General features: G+C 35.9%; 1 protein-coding gene across 1 annotated transcript; it reads left to right on the plus strand.

Annotated features, from left to right (window-relative positions):
• Positions 1-1,929: 1,929 nt before the first annotated feature.
• On the plus strand, positions 1,930-13,784 carry LOC142349808 (uncharacterized). Its single transcript, XM_075401591.1, has 4 exons — positions 1,930-1,946; positions 2,398-2,668; positions 2,984-3,630; positions 13,009-13,784. Exons 2-4 carry the CDS (start codon positions 2,440-2,442, stop codon positions 13,627-13,629), a joined length of 1,497 nt encoding a protein of 498 aa, XP_075257706.1. The 5' UTR covers positions 1,930-1,946; positions 2,398-2,439; the 3' UTR covers positions 13,630-13,784.
• The last annotated feature ends 1,285 nt before the right edge of the window (positions 13,785-15,069 follow it).

Raw genomic sequence — 15,069 nt, forward strand, 5'->3', positions numbered from 1 at the left:
AGAAATCAACAAAGGGCTGCAAGTTCAAGCTCAAAATGTTTAAAAAAGCAGGCTACATTTGCTCTATCTTCAACAGAAGCAGCCTAACAGCATGGTTCCAGCTGTTCTTAAAACACGGTACCTAAAACAACTTCTAAAGGATTTAAGCAATCAACAGAAGCTCTTTATAGCAATTAGTGAGGACACCTAGAGTTGTACCAAGTCAGGATGAGCAAAAACATCGAGACGAAATTTCACTTAGTCGGGACAACACAGTTGATGGGACAGGTTCCATTCACTACTTTCCTACTGACAAGATGACAGCAAACATGGTTTCAAAATCATTAACCGTATCAAAGTTAGAATAATTCCGAGCAGTTTTGGTGGGAGCCGAAGCTATGCAATCAGGTCAAGCCTGAATGCGGTTGATAGAAATAGAGTTTAATTTACCAAGATCACCTCAGCCGACCTTCAAAGTGACAACATTTTTGAATTGAACCAGCTAATTTTACCTAGAAAAATAAACATCTTGTTTCATGCGCTCGAGTTTAGATAATTATAGTTACAGCATGTAATCTGATGTTGAACTTTACCGTCCCAAATTCAAGTGCTTATATCGTCAGGACACTTCCAGGTAAAGACTTAATTCTGGGAATTTATGATGACTTTACCTTTTTTGTCAGACCTAAGACTACAACTATGATTCATGGTGCTATGATTAGATTGAAATCTTGTTTTTTTCTCATTGATAACGGGTAAATTTACGGACAGTTTTTGAGTTTTCTGCATCACAGATCCAAATCATGCTGATCTGTTAATTAGATCTCTACTGAATAATTTTTTATTCTCTCATAATCAATTTTTCTCGATTAATCGATAATTCTCGAACTAAAATCGATTTTTCTAGCTTGATTTAATACGTTTTTATTCCGCCTGCGAAAGTTCATATACGAACACCGTGGAAAGTGTTTCTGCTCTCTGATTGCAAAAGGCAGATTATTGTGAGGTGAGTGGTAAATAATTCTATGATCTATTTGAGAAATTGGTCATGTTTCTTTTGAAATAATTTTTAACATTTATAGTTTTTCACGCTGTGGGACGCTTTCAACAAATGGTCACCGAGATATAACAAACTGCATTTCTCAAATTTGAATCTTGAGTTGAAGAATAGAAGAGGAGGGGTGGTGAATTTTTGCGTTGATTTTGGACAGGCAGGGCAGGTTGAATTTAGGATTGCTTGAGCAATAATTAGATTAGCTGTTTAGCGCGATTTTCATTCTTTTCATTAGCAGATGCGCCCTGGGCATTGTTCGTTTAACCAGAGGATAATTTGTGACAGGTCGAGCTAATAAGCTTAATGAACACATTCCCCACTTTTATTGCCCACCAATTGCTCTAAACTAAATCTCGGGCTAAATTCAAGACGCGTCATTTTAAATCTACCCTTCATTTCTATTACCGCCTCCCCCCCCCCCCAATACCACCCCTCCCCCTTCAACTTATTAATATTTGACCTCTGATACGACCCTAACCATTAAAACCCGAACTATAATTTTACATACATTAACTGATCAACCTGACGCGCAAAAAGATCTTTAACATTAAAGCTTCGCAGGGTAGAATGGGGTGAGAGGGGGGGGGGGGGTGTCGGGGGTCGTAGACTGTAGGGGAGGCAAGTTTGTTGTGCATGAGCAGAAATGCTATAAGTGGGTATATAGGAATGAGTTAAAATATTGAATAGGGACTTTTATTTTTATCAAGTCAATAATTTTATCAACACCCAAGCCAATTCGTTAATCAATCAGTTGATCTTGTTTGCCCACTGGCTAATAACAGAAGCCCCTCTGTTGCCTAAATTTACCCAACAGAGCTTAAAAAGGCAAATTGTTCTTATCTGATATAAAAATCAAGTCAATTTACTAGTCTAATATATCCCCTTCTTTCAAGCTTCAACCCAAATTTTCAACGTAAAATTGATTTATAATTCTTGCATTACTGAATAAAATTTCAGCAAATTTTAAAAAATTTAAAGCGACAAGCTCATTCTCCGTACAAAGCATATTGAAAAAATCACTTCACAATAATTTACTCCTTCCGCAAGTTAATAAAAGGGCAAAAAATTTGACAATTAAAAGCACTTGAAAAATTAGTGGCGCTAAGATATTTGATTGGCTGATTGCGATAGCCAATCAGATGCTGAATTTCCATCCTTAGCACTTCAGGTCTTCTTTATAAACTACTTCATTTCTTTGAGGTCTTCAACAAAGCCAATTATCCTAAATTACAATTCTGAAATCAACTAACGAACTGTTGAAGCGTGCTCAAAATTATCATTATTAAAGGCTCAACTTATTAGTTTTTTTTTAAAAAAAAGTTCAATCACTCATAAAACAAGTTAATCTTTAATGTAACTTTAAGGAATTGCGGTTAATAGATTCTTGGGACTCGAATTTTTCAATTATGTTAGCATCATCAGTCGGAAACTTTACTGATGAAACTGTTGCCGATGGCAGTTTAACAGACGGCGCTGTGAAGATTGAAGCCATTGAAAAAAGGACAAATGACCGCGGAACAAAACCAACACAGGAACGGATCATCAATGAAACCCAAAGGACTTATTCAATCAGCTCTATTCTCGGAATTAACGCAACTGCAAAATCCATTGCAGAAATTGGCAACTTTTCTAACGGTGAGTTCAAACAAATTTAGTTTTCAAACAAATTTGTATGTGATTATATGTCAGCGTTAGTTGAATTAAATTTGGTCAAATAAGCCGAACATTCTATGATTATTTTAGCATCAATACAAAAGACATTGCTTTAAATCTGATCAGACAATTCGCAAAATTTGCCATTTGTTGAAAAAATTAATGAAAAGTGTTAAATAGGAATCACGTTTGAAAACCAATAAATCCAATTAATTAAATAGAAATTGAATGGATTACAATATTCTTTGATCAGAGCAGATGCTGTTGTTTGATTTTAATATAATTAAATTATTTCAGCCATCGCTGAAAAAGATCAGGATAGTTTGAACAAATTGAAGACTACTTACCAAACAAGGCACAATTTCACATCATCTTCAGTAACACTTCCGGTCGATAATTTATTTGATCAAAAATCAGCGCTGAAAAGTTTGTTCACGAATTCACCTGATCAATCAGCAAGCGGAATGAACGAGTTTATGGTTCCCAAAGCTTTGCAAATGTCCAGAACCTTTTCAAACTTAGACATTAAACTTGCATCTGAACATTCTGGGAAGCTCCTGCCTCCTGATGGAACTGAAGCAATGATTTCAAAAGAAAGAAACAAAAGTTTTCAGCAAACAACAAGCATGAAAAGTAAGCAAAGTCAACATTCGGAACTGGGGCTGCCAGGACATGCGAAAACAGGGACCAATGACGTCAGAGTTGATGAGGTAGTGAAGTCAAGTGACGTCGTCGCGGAACTTGATAACGTGGAAGATGATGACGATGATGACGTCGAGGGCGATGGTGATGAGGCAGGCAAGAAACACAGGAGGAACCGAACGACATTCACGACATATCAGCTGCATGAGTTGGAAAGGGCTTTTGAGAAGTCACACTACCCTGATGTCTACAGTCGGGAGGAATTGGCCACACGGGTCAGCTTGCCAGAAGTCAGGGTTCAGGTTGGTCAGCTTTTATTAAAAATTTGGGATCTATTGCTTTACCACCCCCCCCCCCCCCCCCGCAAGCTTAGTGGGCATATAACATTTACGTCCCCAGGCGCACGCGCTATTTTTACATAGTAGTGTGCTATATAAGAACACACAAATTGTAATTGGAGGCAAAGAAAACATTTGGGGGAGCATGATAGATCGCTTATGTCAATTGTTTCAACATTTTATGTGCATTATCTTATTGGAGTTATAGAAAGTTCAGCGCGTCCTTCAAAATAAATTAAATGTTTCATGTTTTGTCTTAAAATCTTTTTGCTGGACAGGATTCTCAGAAGTAAGTACTTTAGATTACTGTTTAAAAAACATAGTTAGTTGCTCTTGAACGAAATTCATAGCAATTATTGTAAACGTGTGTGTTTTTTATGCAAAATTTTTGCTTGACAGTTTGACTTTTCAACTTTTTCGCCCTTGACTTTTTGCGTTTCGCGTGATCTAAAATTCTGTCTCAATAACAATTTGGTGGCAATTAAATACTAAAAGCCAATTGAAAAGTGCGCCGAAACTGGTACCATTTTTCACTTTAAATCTGAATAGTGGTAGATGTTAACCTCTAATGTGGTTATTTAAAGCCCACTATTGAACTTCTTAGTCCCATTTAGACTCCCCTCCCCCCTCCCCTTCCCCCTCCTCCGACTGAAGCAGGCTGCAATTGATTAGATCTCCCAATAGTCGTTCGAAAGCAATTCTTCCGACGTTTCTGTCGGTTATGTTTTTTCCTTTGGTTCTCGCTCCTCATTTGATAGTGAACTTTCTTTTTCACCGTTTTAACCCAGGAGCTGTGATTGCTTTTTTGCTCAAAAGTTTACATAGCTGGTTTATTCGGTGTTTTTTAATTTGCCAGTTGGCAAAGTCCAGTTTTGAAAAGAAAAAAGAATTTTCATCCTGTCAGAGGACAATAAGGAGAAGTCGAAGCAGTCTTTTTTCTCGTACAATAAATTGAATTCGTAAATGCATACAAAACATCTTCCAATTTGCAGCAGAATATCGAAAATTTGTCAAAATTTATTCAAAAAATATTGAGAAAACGACAAAAAAAATTGTCTTCAATAGTCGATACCAGAGGGCTATCTTGCAAGATCTGGCAAGATGATTGGCTGTCTTCTAAGACACTTGCGAGTTTGTTTCAGTCAATCTCTGCTACGATAGGCTGTTACACTCGCATTATTAATAGCCGCAAAGCGATAGCAGCTAGTATTGGGGACATTGTGTTTTTTTACAATTCAATAAATTTGAATTGTATATGTGCGCTGTCTTTTTTTAAGGTCTGTTCACGATTTTTTCGACTTTTTCACGACAGTGAGAAGTCAAATTATAGTGGTGATTTTGGTCACACTAGAATAGTAAACGGATTGCAAAATCGAGTAGGTTTGAGGCGTGACTTTTTTCAAACAACCTTTAAAGTGGATTGAGGAATTGAATTTGGTGTTCGAACAATTTGGCGGTTTTTGAGATTGTTTTTCCTTCCGTCAATTTGACTTCGATTTCTGTTTGCCCCTTTTCTTAGAAATTATCTGTTGCCTGATCACTTAGTATCATCGATGACAAGTCTAATTGGTTGTTAATGAGGCATAAAAGAACCTACATAACGGCTCGAGTTAATATCTAGTGGATTTCATGACTTTGACATTACTTTTTCTCAGAAATTCTGAATGAATTATTGAGTTCTGCAAGTATTTGTTGTTCTTATTATTTAATCTCGTTGGGGACAGATCTCTGATGGTCCTAATATGGGTTAAATTTATCGATTAAATCGTTTTTGTTCAAAGCTAGTGCTTTCTACGAATTTGACACTAATTGTTTTCTATAATAATTATCAAATTTTTTGAGTTTTGCGAGTTTTTCTTTTCAAATTTGTCGTCTTAAGTTATTCTCATTATCGACAGGTCCCTTTGGTAGCTAAACAGGTTTTAATTGAAGCAAGTAATTTTAGTTCATAGCTTTTGCTTTTTGTGACTTATACGCTTTTTTTTAAAAAAAAATCTTTGATTAGTCTTATTAGTTAATCTCATTGATGATAGGTAACACCGGTGGTCATTGAGGACTCAATTAATTATTGATGTAATTGTATCTTTTAGTAGCTGCTGCGTTCTATGATTTTTATAGTAATTGCTTTCAAAAAGTTTCGCAGAGTTTTATTGCAACTTTTGAATGTGTAGATTGTGTTTTTGTGTGTGTGTGTGAGAGAGAGAGAGAGAGAGAGAGAGAGAGAGAGAGAGAGTTTGTTTGTGTGTATCTGTGTGTGAGTGTTTGAGTCTGAAATTGAGAATGCTAGTAATGATGTATGTATAATTTGGCGTGTTGTTTTTGAAGATTAATGCATTTTTGTGAGAGCCTGCGTCTTTATGTTCTTTGTTCTTTTTTGGGAAGGGGGAGGGGGTTGGATAACGGGTAACATTCCAAAAATCTTCTGATGTAATCATAAACATGTTTGGCTTGACTTTTCACATTGGGAGGTCGTTAACTGTGGAGCGGTGATTTGGTTCAGATTAATGTAGTATCGATTGGAAGAGAGGACTAGCTGTTATTGTAATTTCCGTCATTCAGCTTTAATTGGGACTTCAATTCGATGTAACTCAATAAATTAGCAGACATTATTCCAGCCCCTAGTCTTTATTTTAGTTGACCACTTTCGATCCCTTAATTGATTATATCCAATTTGCGCAGCTACAATTTTAAGCATTAAAACAAATCTTCTTTCCAATTAGTTTTAATTTATTTCCTCAGAAATCACAAATTGAATTTTTCAAAGACGCTTTTCCGCATCGATTCCGATTTGGGAATAGTTAAACACATTAATTTCCTCTGTTGAATTTCGCAAAGAAAGATTAAAAATTGTATGGTTTCGTTTTTGTCTTTGTGAATTGATATACAGTACGTCACAAAATTGCTGAAAATTGATTAATGATGGATGTATTGTTAATAAGAAAAAATATAAATTTGAGGTTGTGACAACTATCTCACAACATGATGTTTTTGTCTTTTTAATTGTTATCTTATGAAAAACCGCTTAAAACATTGCATAGCCTGGCAAATAAATTTAATATTTCTAAAATGAAAAAAAATGAAATTTTTTTCAAAGGTGCTATAAACAAGACAGACAAATTTCTTTCCGACAATTAAGTTAAGGAAAAAATTATAGCTTGAACTTTTTAGCTCTCTAAAACAATGAAAATATACCTATAAGTATAATTTAATTATTTTTAAATTTTTTTAGTATAAGATAAACAGATGCAAATAACTATTCTAGTTGAAGCCTCGGCCTATTAAAGGAAATAATGTTACGAAAAGACACGTAACAACTGGATTATTACAGCTTGACCCCAATTTTGTTCTGCTAAATTTTAACTCGACAAAGGTTGCCGCGAATAAGGTTGACTTGAACATTTGTTCAACCCGAAATGTCCCACCGGAATTTTGCTGAAAAAAATCTGGATAATAGAAATTGTCGGCCCATCTAATGTCAAACAGAGAGTCGAGGAAAATTATTCTCAATAGTATTTTTCCTCGCATAGTTTATGCGCACATATATAATTTACAATGGCTTCTAATGTACCCAAGTGGGTTGGTCTTTCGTCTGTTCATCTGTGATAATTGAAAAACGCTACTTTTCGATTGACATTTCAAAAAATTGACATTTCAGTTTGTGAAAGGAAGCAACCGAAAACAATCAATCAATAATTATATACATAAGAAATGTGAGCTCAAAACATTAGCTTAACAAAACGTTATTAACGAACGAGCACTAGGCATGACCCTGTTTTTTGGGGTACTGAGTCTGAAATCTTGAATAGATACCAAAACAGTGAACCAATCAGACCCAGACATGCTTCCTTAGAATCACCGTGAACGAAGCTTTGAATGCATATATTAGAATCTGTATTTTGGCCAGTGGTTCGGGAAACATCGGTCTCCGAGCGTAGCGCAATTTGATCCATTTTGATACCAGTCACCCTGTGCTCGTTAATAAAATCATCACCATAGACTATAGATTAACTAACTGATACCAATAACGGATCTTTTACTAGTTGATACCAATGGATAGGTTACATTTCTTCAGGAGTTTTGCCCTCACTATCTTCGGGTTGAGACATTACAACTATTTGAAATATAAATTTTGTAAAATTCCGGCCAAAAAGAGAATAAAACGGCTATAAAACGACCCAAAACACCGCAAATACCCTCAATCAGTCCAGATTTGGTCAAATGGACCCCACGAAGTGTCAGCGTCCTGTTTGGTATGCCCCTGGCATCATTTCATAGCCCCCGGAAAAGTGACCAAATATAAACCGGAAAATCGTTGCACGTTATAAAATTTTCTGGAATTCGAAACTTTTCTTTGACTTTTTGAAAATTTGATTTACACTTGGGAAACAACTTCCAAGTGTAAATCAAGTCTGATATGATTGATACAATTGATATTACACTGATTCAGTACTGATTTTAGTAGGAAGGCTTGCATTTTTACTGGTCCAGTACTGAAACACACTTGGAGTCAGGTACGGGATGAAAGAAGCCAACTACGCCAACTGATTTCAATAAAAGTCTAATTGTTTTCAAGGTTTTCTTGAGTTTTTCTACTCCTGTTCTGTTTGGGTACCGCTTTGAAAGTTCAAGTGTGTGTTATCCAAATGTCATATAAATACAGGTGTGTGCTTCACAAAAAATTGCTGACTACAATTTCAACAAGACTTTTTTCCTTACACTGAGCGCTAAAAATTGGTTGTTTATGACAATTAGCTTACTGATTGATTTCTGAATATCCCTTATCAGTGTCCTGATAAAAATTACGGTATATTTGATTTTGAGTGCACTTTTTGTAATTCGAAGTTTGGCTCTTTACATTTTTCCGGCTTCTCGGATTTGTTTAGTCACAATTCAATTGCTCGTAGTCTGTATTTTTTATACCATAGACAAAAATTTATGTGAATTGGTTCCCGGAAAAACTGAATCTTAAATGCGCTAAATCTGCTGATACAGATGCCTGCGCCATTCTCTGCAGTATGAAATATTTTTCGCACAAAATTTTAATATAACCCCAGTCTGGTTAATTTTAGCTGCATTGATTGCCCTGAGCCACAAACTGCGCATCATTGGGTCGTATGAATTTGAGCTGCTTGCCAGTTATGTTTTGCTGATTTTTGAGGGAGCAATTTTCGACTTCTTTTTGCCATTGAAACATTCAGTGAAAAAGTGACGTTTCATATACTATTTGGCTTTAAAAACTGCTATCAATTCTCTATATTATGACATTATGACAAATGCAATTGTATCTTTTCTCTCCATTGTAAACTGTTGATAAAAGAATCTTGATTCAGTACAATGGGTAAAAAATGGCTAATCAAATTCAAACACTTTGTTTTGAAATACGCTGAATTTCCAGTTCAACTGTGAGTTTTCTGAAAGATCAGCGTTGAATAAAAATGTTTGAAACAATAGAGTTTGTATAAAACTTCAATCGTCCAAAGTTTTTAAAAAGTTTCTAATAGCCTAGAATTAGGAAATCATGCGACAAAACAAAATTACAAAAATTATGTTACCAACTAATTATTTTTGAATTGTGGCCACCAAAAGTGCAAGCTTGTGGAACAGGAACCTTGAATTCTTTTGAATGATAACAAATTGGGTTGAATCCTGTGGAATCATCTCAGATACCTTGAGAGAAAACATATGTGAGTTGAATGACATCCTAGGTACCATACATACTATCACACAAGCAAAAAAAACTGCAGAGCGTGAGAATTTAAATTTACAGCATTGTGGCAAAACATTCGTTTTCCTCCTGCTTGCATTTTACTGTATTTATCATCCAGATACAGCAAGCAAGACTATTTTGCTTTCAAAAACAATTTTGGTAACTAGGGTAGGGCAATTGATCGCAACTCACTGTTGGTTCAAGTTCAATTCAATTTTTCTTGCTCTTACTGAGCAAACACTAACCAAGCTAAATTCCAATCCATAGTTTTGGGAGAAAAACGTTGCTCGAATTCCTTTTTGGTACCCATTCGAGTTGTATGTTTGAGTTGGACAAACTTCAAATCAAATTAAGAACTACCACATTGAAAAAAAACTATTCAGTCAAGTTGCCACAAAAATTCATGCGATATTTTTTTCCATTTTTCAATCACCCTTACAAGCCCATGTTTTCAGTGCCTTAATACCGTGAATTTGAGTGTAAAAGTTGATCTTTAAGTTTGCTGTAACTCAACGTTCAGTTGTAAACAGGTGAAAAGATTAGGACTTTGTAATTCCCGAATCTGATATCAATATTTGAGTGTGGTATAGCTCAAAACTAAGAATTAAATTATGAAGGGCGAAATAATTTTCCTAAACCAACTGGGCAATGGTCCAAATGGTGGCTTCAGTCAATTTTACTGTTGCCCATCTGAGTGCAGCTTCCAACTGACCTGTACGGTCGTAATTCCCATGGACTTTCCTATAATAAAGTGCACTCTTTTAGGGTGAAAATGCGGGGTTTTTTATTCAGCGCATATTTTTGACGGTTCGGCTAAAGCTTAGAAATTAATATTAGGAACCCAATTTAGTCAAATTAAATCGGATTAGGACAATACTCCATATCATGTAATGAGGTCTTATGCACTTGGGTATACTTTCTATATCATTTGTAAGGATTCTTGGATAAGACCATGGATGGTATCCTGTTAATCATTTTTTGACTCGGATGAAACCGTTTCTTATGAGAAGTGTGCTATTGATCAACCTGCTAAAATGCACCTGATAGCAGCTGTAAAATATAAACTAATATTTTTGAACTGCAATTTCAGTATTACAGTCTTCAAGATATCAGTAACACTTTTTATATAACTTGACATTTTTTAATGCTGTAAAGTCAGTCCGATTTCGGCTATCCACTTTTTGACCTGTTAAACATCTCGCATCTTAAAATTGTCACATCTGTCATCTCTCTTATTGCTATTGTTAGTTCTGAAATTGTAAGTCTCAGACTTTGTTCAAGCTCGGTTTTGGAAATTCTTTTTTTCATGCTTGTGAGAGTTATATGTTGTTTTCTCTCATTTTCGTACAGAATAATAACAAAATTATCTCAAATCATTTTAAGTTTTTAAGAACAATTTGGAGAGAGACAAAGTGACTTAATCTTAACCACATTAGAAAGGTTTAAATTGCTTTTTATTCACTATCTTTTAATTATTATGCAATCAGGTCTTTGTGGTGACCTGTTAAAGCGAATCTTTTGAAAATCAGTGCCAATACAGTTGGGTGAGAAAGTTCAGGATCATTTTTGAGCAGAATAATTTCAACGCAAGATAGATCTAGAGACAGAGCAGTAGTTAGGGCGGTTCTAACTGATGCGGACTCAATTGAGCGGATACAAGTAAATTGAATCAAGTCACATTAATTCAGCTGCTCAAGACAGGATAGTATTGGGCTGCAAAATGGTGGCTGAATGGGGCAGAATAAGTTAAGTTAATAGAATTAGTTTAGGAAATTTTGCATTCGTAACCACCTGATTGATTAGATTTTTCCATTCACTAGCCCCGGGGCACGCGGGCCAAAAACCCAAGTCGCTAAAATGCAACACAATATAGTGTGGACTTAAGGGGGGAGGGGGTGAGGGGGCAGGGTAGATGATTGGGGGTAATATTGGGATGGGCAGTTGCTAATAGACGTTTAGCAATCCAATTCACTTCTTGTTAGCACTAATTGAAAGCTTTTTAAAGTGATTTAAACTGATAAGATAAGAACCCCCTCACTTTCGACCCATCTCTCTCTTGCTTGCCCAATCGCTAATCACACGGGGCTTTAAATCACTTTTACCTATACCCTAACTAACTTTAACTAACCTACCCCAATACCCCCACATCTTCACAATACCCCCACAGTTCTCTTGTTGTAACTATCAGTCACGTTTTAAACCCATTCTCTGACTTTTTGCCCACTTTTGTGAGCCATTCATTTAATCAAGCGAACAGAAAACTGCCCGAAACCATTTTAAATACAATAAATTGGCTAGATAAAATTGACAACTACGCAAAGTGTCTCGAAGCAAGCATTAAAAATGAGAAAGCAAAAGTGAAAACTATCAAAATTAGCTTTATTTTTTTAAGGAAAATTGCAGAAAAATAAAGCAATTTTGAGCTGAAAGTGTTTAAAATTGATTAAAAAGCACAAAATTTTACACCTCAGAGCTTTTTGACAATTTCTCTGATAAATTTGTCACTTTTAGACGCTCAAAATAATTAAACAAGTGGTCTTTTGTTCAATTAAAACATCATTTTTGCGTCACTCGGTTTTGCTTAATAAATTTTCATTTTAGTTAAAATTGAATAATTCCACTTTTTCGCCTTGAAAGGCAGGCCGTGATTTGAATAGAATGTGGGGCACAATTAAGGTAATGGAATCTTGCTTAAACGAGTTAATCAAACAAATTAAAAAGCCTGTACGCTTTTCTCGTTACGGACTGCCTAGGTTGAAAGTGTTTAAGTAGCGGAACAAAAAGGCAGTTCTCATAAACAACAGCAAAAACAACAACAATAAATCAGCTTACAATTAGAATTAAAAGCACAAAATTCAGAATTATGGATTAAAAATATCATTTAAGGGAAAGTAGCTCCGCAATGACTGTTCCGATGCAGGATTGCCATGTTGGGCTAGAAGAGAATACAGCCTCGAAAAAACTTTGAAAAGTAACCGAAAGGTGAAGTAGACGGATATTTTACTGTTTGCTTTTCGGAGAGATCAAAACAATAGATGAATTGAAGAGCAATTTTGAACAGCAAGAAAATATACATGAGCTGTGCGTAAAAATCTCGGAAAATGTTGCAGTAACTATGTTGCATTTACCAATTTTTTTAAACGCTTTAAAGAAATTTTGCAATTTTTTGTTAGGCTATCACTCTAACAGCATCCAGTCGGATTCTGACATCGCCGTCTTGATAAGCGTTTGAGCGGGGCTTTGAGAAGCTAAACTCTGACGATCAACCATAGATCACGGGGATGGAGTTTTTATTAAAAGAATTGAAATGACAAAATCTTTTAGTTTGTGTGAAATTTATCGTTTAAAATCTAATAGCAGGGGATATTCATGCTTTCAGCACTGATAAGACGGGGATTCCATTAATATCCGAAATCTAACCAACCAAAAAATTATTAAGTATGTGAGCTCCGATATGAGGATTTTCATCGTTTAAGACTCAAAAAGTGTATCATCAGATGCATGCAGATACAAACAATAACTTTTCCGGTCATTTTGTCCATATTCTTTATTTCAGATCGCATAAGATAATTGTTGCTATTTAAATGCTACGATTCTTGGTTTGTAAAATTACAAATCAATATCTCCATTTTTAGGTTTGGTTTCAAAACAGACGTGCAAAGTGGCGAAGACAGGAAAAACTAGAACAGAACCAGTTGAAACTTAATGCCGATTTCCCCCTTGCGTCCCTCCGAGCAGCCCAAAATGCCCCAATTCCTGGAATGAACAAAATTCTATGTTCTCCTCTAGATTCATGGCTAACCGCAAGCGCTCCTGCAGCTGCGATGGCCTCATTACAACAACAACATAACATGCTTACAAATCCTGCATTATTTAACCTGCAACAAGCTGCAATGGCTGCAGTAAATTTGAAAAGCACCCCTGAACCAAGTTCAACCCCAAACTTGACAACTTCTCCAAACATTCAAGGTTTTGACCTTGCAAATTCAACTTCAGGCGGTAACTTATTCGCAACAAATGCAATTTCTCAACAACAGGCTGCTTACCAATTGTTGCTACAGAGCTGCGCGCCTACGTCATTTTTTATGCCCGCTTTGAATCCAGCAGTCAATTTATTCCCGGATTTTGGATCAATGGATATTATGACGAAACTGCCAAACAGTACTGCCAGCAACTCGCCAATTCCAGAGTCGTCGCCTAGCAACGAGAAGAATAAACAAACAACAGAAACAGTAGAAGCTTCAGATAAACAGTAGAACATATGTTGAATATTTTTAGATGCTTATCTATTATTGACAAATACTCTCAGCAGTAAAATTGCATTATTACATTTATGACAAATTTTATGATAAAAATTTTTATCAAGAGCGGAGCTCTCTCGGTCAACTGAAACCAAAACTTTTTAAATATTTTTTTTAGAATCCAAACTTCTTTTTGCATAATATTAAGGGAAACATGAGCGGAAAATCTAATTTTTACCAACCGTGCCGAAGTGTCAACGCTAAAAAACGCAAAATTATGTAAGATTGGCGTTGAATGCGTTGAATTTATGTAAGATCAACGCTTGAGCGTAGATCTTACATAAATTCAACGCGTTCAAAGCCAATCTTACATTCTTTGAGTTGAACTTAGCGTAGATCTTACATATTTTGCGTTAAATTTAGCGTAGATCTTACAAATTTTGCGTTGAACTTATCATAAATCTTACATAAATTCAACGCATAAAAAACCAATCTGACATATTTTGCGTTGAATTTAGCGCAGATCTCACATATTTTGCGCTGAATTTAGCATAGATCTTACATGTTTTGCGTTTAATTTAGCGTAATTCTTACATAATCTTGCCTTTTATTTTTCGTGGGGGGTAACTGGGAAAAGGGGGTTAAATTGGGGGTAACTGGGAAAGGGGGGTTAAATGGGGGGCACGTGTGTGTGTGGGGGGGGGGGGGTTAGCGTAGGTTGGGGGGTGTACGAGGGGGGTGGGGTGGGGTAGGGTACGTGGGGTGCGTTGGGTGGGTTACATGGGCGGCGGATGTGGGGGGATGTGGGGAGGTGGGGGGGGATGGTATGTTAGAGGGGGAATTTGGATGATAAAATGAGGTAGGCAGGCACAATTTTTCGGCGATTTTTTCAAAAATCAAAAACGGGTTGCGTGCAAGAAAAACTGGAAAGGATTGAAACGAGAGAAAACTAGAGCATAAAATGAACAAAAACTGAATAGGATCTAAACTGAATTGAACGCGAAATCATGTAAGGTCAACGCCCAACTCAAAGCAAAATCATGTAAGATCTACGCTTAGAAACGCCGAAATCTTGAGAAACTTGATGCTACAGTCTAATTTGTAAAAAGTGCGTTTCCTAAGAAAAGAAAGGTTCTGTGGCACAGTGGTGGAAGAGGCGTTCTACGCGTTCATTTAATGTTAAATCAGCACTAAATCCAAGACAAAGTATTTAAGATCTACGCTAAAATAAACGCAAAATATGCAAGATTGATTTGAATGCGTTGAATTTAGGTAAAATTTACGATAAATTCAATGCAAAATTTGTAAGATCTATGCTAAATTCAACGCAAAATATATAAGATCTAAGCTAAATTAAACGCAAAATATGCAATATTGGCATTGAATGCGTTGAATTTATCTAAGATCTACGCTAAACTTAATGCAAAATTTGTAAGATCTGCGCTACATTCAACG

The sequence above is a fragment of the Convolutriloba macropyga genome, chromosome 11 (genome assembly GCF_964194025.1).
Source record: "Convolutriloba macropyga chromosome 11, txConMacr16.3, whole genome shotgun sequence".
In the NCBI taxonomy this organism is placed as follows: domain Eukaryota; kingdom Metazoa; phylum Xenacoelomorpha; order Acoela; family Convolutidae; genus Convolutriloba; species Convolutriloba macropyga.